The sequence below is a fragment of the Saccopteryx bilineata genome, chromosome 1, assembly GCF_036850765.1.
Source record: "Saccopteryx bilineata isolate mSacBil1 chromosome 1, mSacBil1_pri_phased_curated, whole genome shotgun sequence".
Lineage (NCBI taxonomy): Eukaryota > Metazoa > Chordata > Mammalia > Chiroptera > Emballonuridae > Saccopteryx > Saccopteryx bilineata.
In genome coordinates, this window is record NC_089490.1 from 82,949,983 (window position 1) to 82,961,788 (window position 11,806).

The 11,806-nt window shown below is 49.6% G+C and overlaps 1 protein-coding gene across 1 annotated transcript in view; it reads left to right on the forward strand.

Annotated features, from left to right (window-relative positions):
- Positions 1-10,924, forward strand: part of KIAA0930 (KIAA0930 ortholog) — a 46,910-nt gene extending 35,986 nt beyond the window's left edge. The window contains exons 8-10 of the mRNA XM_066255555.1: positions 1,733-1,895; positions 4,138-4,296; positions 4,769-10,924. Coding sequence (XP_066111652.1) covers positions 1,733-1,895; positions 4,138-4,296; positions 4,769-4,809 — 363 coding nt within the window. The 3' untranslated portion in view covers positions 4,810-10,924. The remainder of the gene's footprint in view (positions 1-1,732; positions 1,896-4,137; positions 4,297-4,768) is intronic.
- Positions 10,925-11,806: the final 882 nt, after the last annotated feature.

An 11,806-nucleotide genomic window follows, 5' to 3' on the forward strand; every position in this document is an offset into this window, starting at 1 on the left:
TTTCTGAGCTCATTTCTGAGATAAGGAACCTGATTTTTCTCCTTGGTCCTAATTGCCCACTGAGACCCTGACAAAAGGTGTTATGTGAAATCCTTGTGAAGGTGAGGCCTGGGCTCTGGGCTGGACAGACCTGGGTGCCAATTCCAGCCAGTCGTTTGCTGAATGATTACAGATATGTTACTGTTTTTCAACTGCTGCTCCACAGACTGATGCCGGCCTGCCAGAAATTTCGTGCCAGTATGCAAAAGAGCTAACCACCCTGACGTATGAAGATTATAGTCAGTCTGTGGACCATTGGTTGAAAAACAGTGATTTACTAGACCTGCCTGAGCCTTGATTTTCCCATCTTGATAATGGGAGTGAATGTATCACCCTCTTAGGAAGGCTGTGGGGGGTGAAGGAGACCATACCTGTGAAAGGCCCTGGCCGATAGTAGCAGGGTGGCCATGGGATCAAGAGGAGGGACTTCCCAGGGCCACACAGCTGTCAGTGGCAGGATTTGACCTCCTGGGGACTGCTCAGCCCCCCCCCCCCCCGCCCCACCTCTGTGCTCACTGTTGCTTACCCTCCTTTTCCACGGGGGTGTAATTTGTAATCAGCGCATGACAAATGCAGATTCTGTGTGTATTGTGGTTTCTGGTGTTTGTTTTTTATCTTTTAAAAACCTTCCCTGACTTGTGGGAGGACCATCTGGAGCCAGCAGCCGCCGGGACTTTGGTGGACGTCGGAGCCATGACGAGGAGGCTGATGGGGCTCCCGAAGTCTCAGTCCCAGCTCATCTTGTTCCTCAGATTCTTGTTTGCATGGGGAGGAGGGAGGAGATGGGCCAAGTTCCCTCTGCCTGGAACGCCCTTCCCCCCCTTCTTCACCTGGCGAACTCCTACTCGTCCTTCAAGACCCAGCTCCAGCGGCATCTCCTCCAGGAAGCCTTTTCTGATTTCTCAGGCTTTTGCCTCTGTGCTTCCCTGTATCCTGTGCTTCTCTTTTTCTGTCTCAGCAGCCAACATGCAGTCTGTGGTTGTCACTTTCTGGGTCTGTTGCCCCAGCAGACTGTGAGCTCCTTGAGGGCAGGGACCAATGTCGTGTACCTATCTGTGTTTAGTGTGGTGCCTGCCTGGCCCCAAGAGAGTGTGGAGAATGTTTGGTGAACTGGACAGTGTGGTTAGAAGAGAGAAGAGGGGACAGAAGCATGGAACATTTAGCCATAGCATGTCTATGAAAGAATGCTGGGGTGAGGGGCATGGGGCATACTAGCCAAGAAAAGAAATCAGGGTGCAGAGCCCAGCCTTAGGGGACAGAAGACCCAAGTTCCAATCCCAGTTTTGCCATCATTCTGCTGGGTGGCCTTGGACAAGTCAGAGTTGGTGTCCACCGTAGTTCCTCGTTGGTCTGATAGGGTTGATACTGGGTCCTGTCTCATGGGAGGTTCTGTGGATCCTGTCCTGTGGTAGGTGCCTAAGCATCCTTAGCAGCCAGGTTGTACTGGGACAACCCCGTCAGTGTCCGAGGTCTGCAAGAGGTGGTTCTGCTGGCCCCTGCTCTGAAATCATCCCCTAATGCCCACGTAGCACTCAGGAGGTGGGACAGTCACCACAGCCAAGTCCCCTCTCCTTCAGCCCAGTGCTGCCTTCTGGTGCTGTGTCCATATTAGTTTGAGGGCAGGAGGTGAGTGGGCTTGGGGACCCCGGGTGGTCAGTGTGTTGCTCTGGTGACTACGGCTCTTTGTCCTCAGGTGACCTCCTTCAGTACACCCCCCACCCCAGAGCGAAACAACCGGCCCACCTTCTTTTCCCCGTCCCTCAAGAGGAAGGTGCCACGGAACCGGATTGCTGAGATGAAGAAATCTCATTCAGCCAATGACAGCGAGGAGTTCTTCCGGGAGGACGATGGTGGAGGTGACTGGCCCCTTTGTGCTCTGAGGGCCTGCCTGTGGCCCTTCAGTCTCCTCCTGGGTCATTTACTCCTTCAGTCACACCTAGAGAGCTGTGCCTTGGGTACCTGTCCAGGGTGGGGGCGGCGCTGTGGACAGATCCCAGTCTTGAGGAGCCCCCTCCTAGTAGTCTCTGTTCGGATGTAAGGAAACAATTTCAGGGGCACATGCACTGGCTAAGGTCGATTGTCTGACTTGTCCACACAGCAGGCCATAGGTAGAGGAAGACTCTGGTTCATTCATGTCTCTTGTGACTTCAGATCTGCTGGCTTCACTCCTCGGTAGTGTCTTTGGCCAGTTTGCCCTCCCTCTAGAGCAGGGGTCCCCAAACTGCGGCCCCTTGAGGCCATTTATTCGGCCCCCGCCGCACTTCTGGAAGGGGCACCTCTTTCATTGGTGGTCAGTGTGGAGTACTGTATGTGCTGGTGCCACAAAGCGCGGCGTCGCTCACGTACAGTACTACTTCCGGTGATGCAGGATGCATGCGTCACGGTTCCGGAAGCACGTCATATCACTTGTTACGGCTAGCAGTGACAAATATGGAACCGGACATTGACCATCTTATTAGCCAAAAGCAGGCCCATAGTTCCCATTGAAATACTGGTCAGTTTGTTGGTTTAAATTTACCTGTTCTTTATTTTAAATACTGTATTTGTTCCCGTTTTGTTTTTTTACTTTAAAATAAGATATGTGCAGAGTGCATAGGGATTTGTTCAGTTTTTTTTGTTGGGTTTTTTTTTTTGGTTTTTTTTTTCATACTTTTTTTTTTTTAATTGAGACAGAGAGAGTCAGAGAGAGGGATAGACAGGGACAGGCAGACAGGAATGTAGAGAGATGAGAAGCATCAATCATTAGTTTTTTGTTGCGCATTGTGACACCTTAGTTGTTCATTGATTGCTTTCTCATATGTGCCTTGACCGTGGGCCTTCAGCAGACCGAGTGACCTCTTGCTCGAGCCAGTGACCTTGGGTCCAAGCTGGTGAGCTTTTGCTCAAACCAGATGAGCCCGCACTCAAACTGGCAACCTCGTGGTCTCGTACCTGGGTCCTCGGCATCCCAGTCCGACGCTCTATCCACTGTGCCACTGCCTGGTCAGGCCATAGTTTTTTTTATAGTCCAGCCCTCCAACGGTCTGAGGGACGGTGAACTGGGCCCCTGTGTAAAAAGTTTGGGGACCCCTGCTCTAGAGCTTTCAGTGGGGGATCTCAGACACAGGGTGTTCCCAGCCCCGACTCCTTGTTCTGTGCAGTCTCCCAAGGGCTATGGTGCTCAGCGCTTCAGCTTCCTGGAGCCCAGGCCTGTCTGTGATCTGACCCTCAGCTTGCAGTCTCTCCCAGCAAGCTTGCGCCTTTGCGTGGGGTCGGCCCCGCCTAAGTAATCTGCAGCAGAGAGGTAGTCATTTTGTTTGTCGTAGGAGCTATGGAAAGCCAGGGGAGGGTTTTAAGCAAGGGCTTGACAAGATCAGATTATATTCAGATATTCAAATCTGGATAATATGGAAAATGGACTATAGGAGGGCGGAGCTTGCTGACAGGAGCTGTTGGGAGTTCCAGTCAACTCTGTGCTGTTGAGGCCCTGAGTAGGTCATGTGATTGTCCTCAGAGCTCCATGTATGTTTGCTGGACAGATGACAAAATGACAGGATTCACTGCTGGCCCGCACAGCCCAGGACAGAGCTGTGGCTCTGGCACTGAGTGGGATGCAGGAGCCGAGGGCCCTACCGAACCCTGGCTAGGGCTAGAGACTCCAGCACTGGCCTTCCCACCCTTGTGTGAGCTTAGAAAGTGCCCTCCTTGTCTCAGCTCATTTCTGTATCTGTAGGAAAGTCCTGACAACCATCCTGTCTGCCTTCCTGGGTGACCCATAAGACTGAGTGGCACTGATGAGTCATGCCAGCCTAGTCCAGTGTCCTGCAGGCTGGTGGTGCCTAGTTCCAGTGACAGACAGAGCCATGGGGAAGCAGAGAAGTGACAGTGTGCTGATGTGCCAGACCCCACAGAGGGGACTCCAGTATGGAGAAGGGGGTTGGGGAGAGCTCGGTGGAGGTGGGTGCTAGCCCTGAAGGACAGGGCAGAGAGGCTGGAGAGGGCACATGTTGCAGGTCAGGGTAATCGGATGCCCAGCAGAGGGCGCGGCTGGTCTGGGAAGGAGTCACCTGGAGTGGGAGGTGTTCCCTCTCCTCCCTAATCGAGCCTCCTCCCCTGTAGCTGATCTGCACAATGCCACCAACCTGCGGTCTCGGTCCTTGTCTGGCACGGGGCGGTCCCTGGTTGGGTCCTGGCTGAAGCTGAACAGAGCAGATGGAAATTTCCTTCTCTATGCACACTTAACCTACGTCACTTTGCCGCTGCATCGGATCTTAACAGGTGATGTTGTTTGATGTGGGAAACTAATATCATTTCTTAGCAGCCAGTTTGATTCCAGGGCCCTGGGTACCTGAGGTCAGTTCTTGGGGGCTGTCCAACCCTGTCTCATCATTTCAAGTCAGATCTCCCAGTTCACACTTCATGTGGGACCTGTGGGAAAGCTAAGCCTCTAAAGGCATCCCTTTGTGTAGTGTTCTGGAGGAGCCTTGGGTGTGTGTTCCCATGGGGAGGTGAGGCTCTGGGGCCTCTCCTTAGTGGGCCAGTCTCCCAGGCAGGCCAGACTATGCAGCTGTGCCAGGCTGTGGCCCTGTCTGTACCATGGGGAGGATCGCAGCGCTGCAGTCTAGGACATTAAAAGAGGAAGTGCATATGAATTACTTAGTGTGGGCTTTCTTCCTGAATGCAGCTGCTGTTAGCATAGCACTTGGGTGTTCCATTCCTTGTCTCATCCGTTCCCCACCCCCACCCTTAGACATCCTAGAAGTTCAGCAAAAGCCCATCCTGATGACCTAACCGTGTGCGGAGCCCGCACGAGCCCCTGGCCCTGCCAGGCCCTGCCCAGCCCTGGGAGTGCTGCCAAGTGCCTACCTGTCCACCGCCACCGGGGTCTTCTGTGACAACCCAGCGCCGGAGCCGGAGCCAGGCAGGGCCACTCTACCCCTGGGGCCTGGGCCAACTCCACGAACACCAGCCCAAACTGAAGTGCCTCTTTCTCCTTCCTGCTGGCTCTGCTCCTGCCCTGCGCCCAGCCACCCATCACCCCCAGCCCGTCTCTGGAGAGCCCTCTGTACCCAGAGAGGACCGCAGATGCCATGAGGTGATAAGAGAGAGCAAAGGAGCAGCCTGTGTCCAGTGTGTCCAGACCTGCCAACCCGATGTGCACACCCCGACAGACAGCAGGTGGAGACCGCCCAGCTTCAGCATTCTGTGTGCCTGCTGCCAACACTTCTTAAGAAAAATGGTTTAAGATTTTGCAATGCTGTGCCAATGAACTTCAGCATCTGCGTTGGTCCTGACACATTCGTCCTCCCTAGCTTGGTCCTAAAGGGGTTACCCTGGGGAGATGGGGAACATGGCTGTTTGATGGCGTTGCTCTGGGCTGGGAACACGGCACCCCACATTCGGTTCCAGAAAGGCCTCAGGCTGTGCAGACAGGCCCTGATCCTGCCAGAATGGCCTTTGCTTCCATCCAAAGAGCACCGCCAACATACACACCTCCAACCTGGAGATACACCTCCAACCTGGAGACATCCTGCTCTGTGCCTCGGGTGGCGCAACCCCAGAATGTGGACTCTGAGGGCAGATGGGAGGGCTGGGGAGCCAGATGGAAGAAGGGTGGGATCTATGCCAAAGAGGGATGGTGTGGAGTGGGGCTGGCATGCTCCCAGGAAGGTTCTGGTAGAACATCCTCTGAGGGCCGGGAGGGGATAGGGTGTTTCATCTTTGGTTTCTAGAGCTTACTTTCTTTGCCTGAGTGTACTGGTCCCATTTCTCAAACCAGCTCACTAAGGCAAAGGGAAATTGGCTTCCATGCGGCCGGTCTGGTCCTGGTGTGTGAGTGTCCCCCACGGCCTTGTGCCAGCTGGGATTTCCACCTGTGATGACCTGTGTGCTCCTCTCAGAGCCACAAGCCTTTTCAAGAGCGGGAGTGTCCCCCGGCTCAATGGGGATGAACTGTCCACCAGGTCTGTTGCTATGTTACTCTGTTTGAAGTCCCCGGGATTATCCTAGGGGTCCCTGCTGTGTTGAGAAGTCCTCTTCGAGGTGGAGAAAAGGAATTGGAGGGGCTTGTTCTCCGTCTGTTTTTATTCTGTGCTCCAAGGGTTTGCACTGGACTCCAGAACAGGGGACTACTTTGGGGCTTTCACTAGATTTTGTATGCTGTTATTAAAAGCGAGCTATTGCATTTCATTCTGCCTCAGTTTGCCCACCTGTAAAATGGGGCTGATACCATCTACCTCACTGAAGTCTCCAGGGTTCCAGTACATGACTGGGTCAGGGTGTGATCACCAGCCATTCTGCACTGCTGAGGTCAGGCGTCAGACTATCTGGATGCTTGCCTCCCCCCCTCCCCAGCACTCGTCCCAGAGTTCGTGTGATAGGGTTGGGTTTGAACATTCTCGCATTCTCTGACAGCGCCTAGCTCATGCTCAGCATTGCCTCCCCTCTGCACAATTTTGCATTCCAAGGCAGGGTCCCAGCGCAGCCGAGTCAGGGGTCACACCTGAGCAGAGAGGGGCCAAGCCTTGGAGCCGTGAGCCCATGTGACCCGGTGCTACAGATGCCATCAAAGTGTTCAGGAAGCCCAACAGAGCCCCCAAGCTCATGTCCAACGTAGTTCTCCAGGAATGTTTTCTCCCTGGTCACCTGGGGTATAAAGACTGTGGAACTCAGTTCCTGGGAGAATTGCAGTCCTGAGGTAGCTTCCACAGAAGGATGAGGTAGTTCAACCCATGCAAGAGAGAGTAGGCACCCTTCTCTGTTCTCAGAGGTCAGGCGCTCAGGAGGTGCCCCTACTGGAGCCAGAAATCAGCCCAGCTCCGAGGCTTGTCCGCCACTCCCAGTGGGGCCTGGGCAGGTCGTGCTCTTCTGTCCTGTCTGCCTTGCAAAGTGTCTGAGAGCCAATGGCAGTAATGTGAAAATGCTTTGCAGAACTCAGACACGTGTGCCAGGGGTGGGGTTTTAGAGCTCACACCTCATTTGTAAACCACACGAACAGATGCACACTGTGGTCTGGCTGTTTTGTATCCAACACATAGGTAGCACCTGGCGTGAGCAGGCACTGGTTTAAACATTTAGGTACCGTCATGACCCTGCCCTATTAATAAGGAAACAGCCAGAGAGGTTCAGTGAACTGCCCAGGATGGAGCAGCAAGCTGTGCAGGCAGGCGTCCACCCAGGTGTCCGGTGCCAGTGGACACTGAGCCCTGACACTGCTCCCCAGGACAGATGGGCCATTGTTTTGGTGGGATTAACTGTTTTGTCTTTAATCCTCCAGAAGGTACTTCTGATACTGAATTTAAAACATGCTCCAAGGTGCTTGGTAACTAGGGAGTAAACTTACTGTGATGTTTATTTTTTTAGAGTGACAAATGGCACCAGTAACAAAGTAAGAGTAACAAGTGACATTTTGACCTGTAAGGCCATCTTTAATTTTTTCTAGGAATATGCCACTCCCTTATGTTATGCAGAGATGGCAAAAAATGCATACATTTCTTAAATGGGAATTGGAATTAAAAGTACAGTTTTTCTTGGAAGAAACCTAGGTGTCAATTTTGAGGACATTAATAAGAAGGTTATCTTTTTGTTTTGTTTTGTTTAAAGAAATGCGTTGGTCCTAGAGTCTGGTAGGTAACAACCTCCAGCGTTGCAGCAGGGTTGATTCTGCCGTGCCAGTGTCTTGCTGGGCTTTGCCATTGCCTATGAGAACAGCTGAGGTTCCTTATTTCAAAAGAAGGCTGTTATTTAAAAACACCTATGTCAGAGAAGTATTCAGACAACAAAAAGAAGCAGAACTATTCTATAGCCCCATCCACTTGAGTTTTCCAATGCGTCAGATTTGTGCTAACATTCAGACTTTTTAAAGGACTGAACAAATCATCAGAAATCATTTTGGTTTCTATCTATGTGGAAAAATAATGATACTAACAAAACAAAGGCGTATTCCTAATGTGATTTTTCTCTCCCTCAAAGATCTAACTAGAATTAAGCCAGGATCTATTTTTATTGTTTTAATCACAAAGACTAGTTAGTAGACTTTTGAAGAATGAAATAAAATCTTTTTTTCCATTAAAAGACATTCCATAGGGCAGTTCTTATGCAGTTGTTATAACGACTGACTTCTGAAAAATATATTTGACAGTGTCATAATGTGGTGATTTTAATCACAGGCCAGAATTCTTTAAAAGCTTACATATTACAAATCTGCTAGCTTTTCAATGAGACTATTAGGGGATATGGGGAGATATATATCTATATATCTATCTCTCTTTCTCTCTCTCTCTCTCTCTCTCCATATATATATATATATATACATATATATATATATATATATATATATATATATACACATACATCCTGTTCAGTTTTCCAATACAGCCAGAATTTAGTTTTATATTCAGTTTCAAAAATGAGTATCTTTTGACTTCTGTTCAGGCTTCCTCTCATCTTGGTACCAGGAAACAAAATTACTTCTTTTTTTACAAAGCACCCTAGTAAGCCACAAACTCTGAGATACGAAAACACAAGTGCTGGCTGACACCTGGCCATAGAATTTGAATGGAAGAAGCCTTTCAAGGTGTTGGCAGCCACCCTTCCAGGAAGCACTGCTCTCCGGGCCAGGTAGCCAAAGTTCTATCCTGTCCCTCTTGGGAGGTGACTTGTGGGGAGTTGGGTGAAGGGTGCATGCTGGGACTTCCTTTTCCCTTTTCCTATATGGACTTGGTACTGACCTGATCCTCAGCGGAAAAATGTTCTCCTGCTGTCTCTGAGCCCTGGAGAACTTGAAACACCACATGCAGAAGCCAAATCACTGAACACCAAGTGGCCTGGGGTTGGGTGCAGAGTTCCGCAGCAGGTGGAGCTTCAGAAGTGGAGGCAGCCGCAGACACATAGAAGGAATATGAGTTTACAGTTTTCTATTTATCCCACGGCCAGCAGGTGCCCTTACCGTGGCATTCCTGGCCTTTGGCTCAGTGAATCTAAAACAGCAGCTACACTTCACCTCTGCTGAGTGCTGGACACACGGTCTCGCCTTCAGAGTCCCCACTTTGCAGAAGGTGTGTGAGTCAGGGCTTCAGTACTCATGATGCCCTGTGCTCTCCAAACAGATTCTCTGTATGAGAATGCTGAAACCTGTTGAGATTTTTTTCACTACTTTGAGGCATAACTAAAGTGATTTCTACAAAATCTATTTTAGCAAAAGCACCACAGTGGCACACATTGAATACATGCGGGTCGAACTCTAGAGTGCTCTTTCCATCCATGATATCAGCAGTTTCCAGATTAACCCTCCTCCATATCCAGTGGAAACAATTTCTAAAGCTGTGTTTGTGGCTGGCTCTTCACTGTTGCTTATGAGTTTGCATTTCTATTGAAATTTGATTTGCATGTTTAATATTAACATTTATCCCCCCCCCCCCCCCGTGTCTTCCTCTCTTGCATCTATCTGTACCTTGTTATTTCTTTTTCTCTCGTAGGGTATTTCAAATGAAATACAGATATTACAGCCATGGGATGATACCTTAGTGATTGAAACTTATTTTGCTCCCAAAGATTTCTTAAACTTTTTTTGAAGCGCTCATACAAGCTATGCTTTTGAACTGTTATTGGAGAGTGATAGAAGCCACCCAGTCTGTGCCCGGTCTCACTGTCCTCAAGTCAGCAAGGGGATTGGACCTGTGGCTGCAGTTCGATCAAATGATGCATTTGCAAAATTAAATACAAGAGATGCATTTCAGGCTAGCTCTCAGCCACCACCACCCCCTTCCTGTCAAGTAAAAAAGCCTTTCAGTGGGCTGTATAGTCTCCCAAACTGTCCCTTGAGAGCCTCTTAAAGAGCCCTCCAAAGCGGAAAGGAACTAGAGTAATAGTCAGGTCTGGGGTTTGAATGTTGGCAGGCTCCCAGCAAGCCACCTGGTCTTGTGCGAGCTCGATGCTGGACCATGGACTCTCGCCTTGCTCTGCAATTAGTCACGCTGGTGTCAAGTATGTCCCCACATTCCGGCCAGCTCCTAGAGCCTGTGACTGCAAGGTCATCAGAGAGGGAAGCTGCCCGTGAGTCACTTCTCATGCAATGGACTTTTCCTGTCCATGGTCAAGTGAACTCCATATTACCAGGTGGGTATAAGTAAAGCCTAAGACACTGCAGAAAGTTATAGACTAGAAAAAGGGGGGTTCTGAGAGGAACCTACCATAAGGAACATCACACCAAGTTGGCACCTCTTGGGAACGGATTGCATTAGAAACATCTGAGCCAGAGTTTCCTGAACCAGCATCACCAGGCAGACTACACAAGACGGTGGTTATGAAGGAGTCAGTTAAAAAGATGATGCCTTTGCCACCAGATCAAACACCCTTCTTGTCAAATAATTCGGTCTTAAAGCAGTCACCTGACAACTGTTCAACTGGGGGGGCAGTCTTTCCTCTGGAAGCTACCTACGAGGACCTCATTCCTACTTACTGTCTACTCTTGATCTGTTTCAGTTTTTTACTTTGAACTTAGATTGTCTTTTAGGAACTACTGTCATGCCCTAGCTTAGAAAAAAAAAATGTTGCCAGAAGGGAAAACCTTTGGGATTTTATTCCAGGAGGAGGAGGATGTGGATCAATACACATGCCACACCACTTATTGTATATACACGTTGAGTGTGTAAACATGCTGTGCTTTTATGCTTCGTTGTTAAAATGGGAGGAAGGCGGAAACGCATATGTGAGAAAGGAAATTGTTTGGGTGGGAGGATGGCCCAAAATGTCTTTTCTTGCTTACAGCCTCACGTTGAATTCCCTCCTGACTTGGCCTCCACATGAGCCAACAGGTTGAATGAGATTTCCCTGTATGTGGATTAAGGGTCTTTCATCTTGGAATCTTGACTTTAATAAAACCACTAGATCATTCAGTTTGAAATAAGCCTGGTTGTTAGTGAGTTTTCATGATTATGTTTTAAGTAAATAATTTTTTCAAAAGATTTTAGGCAATTCCAGAAACCAGTCAGGTCGATCCCTTCCGTGGGCACCTACCTACCTTCAAGCGGCATCCCCAGCAAAGCTGTGTAGACCTAGGCCTCCTCAAAATGCATCTAAGCCCCGGGGGCTGTTGTCTAAATCTGGCTGGGTCTTCTCAGCTGTGAAGTAGAATCACCACCTACTTCCCGGGTGCAGCCAGGTTCACATGAGACATGTATGTATGTACAGGGCTGGCGAGGTTCTGTACATCTGACAGTCACCGCTGTTTCTCCCTGCACTGAAATGTGCCCAAAGGGTGTCCTAGGTTATCTTTAAACGTTAAAGTTATAAGGGAGCCCAGATGTAACCCAGTAGTTCTCAAATTTGTGTATCAGAACCACTTGTTAAAACCCAGGAAATATCCTGGGACTAGATAGTGCTGATGGTTGCACAACTGTGAATATACTCAAAATGACTGAATTGTAGAGTACAAGTGAATTGGATAGCATGTGGATTATATCTTAAAAAACAAAACAACATACGAGCTCCCTCCCAGTTCTGACTCAGCGGGTCTTTTAAGTCCCCTGGGGCTGCAGCACCCAGGACCACACTTGAGAAACCCAGGTTCTAGCCCAGCCACTCTGCTGAGCCACTGAAACAGTACCTCTATTAGATGTAACCAGTTCAAGGGAACACAATTTATTTATTATTTATTAATTTTACAGAGGGGAGGAGAAAGAGAGAGAGAGAGAGGGAGATGGGGAAGAGCAGGAAGCATCAACTCCCATATGTGCCTTTACCACACAGTGCAGGGTTTCAAACCGGCGACCTCAGCGTTCCACGTCGA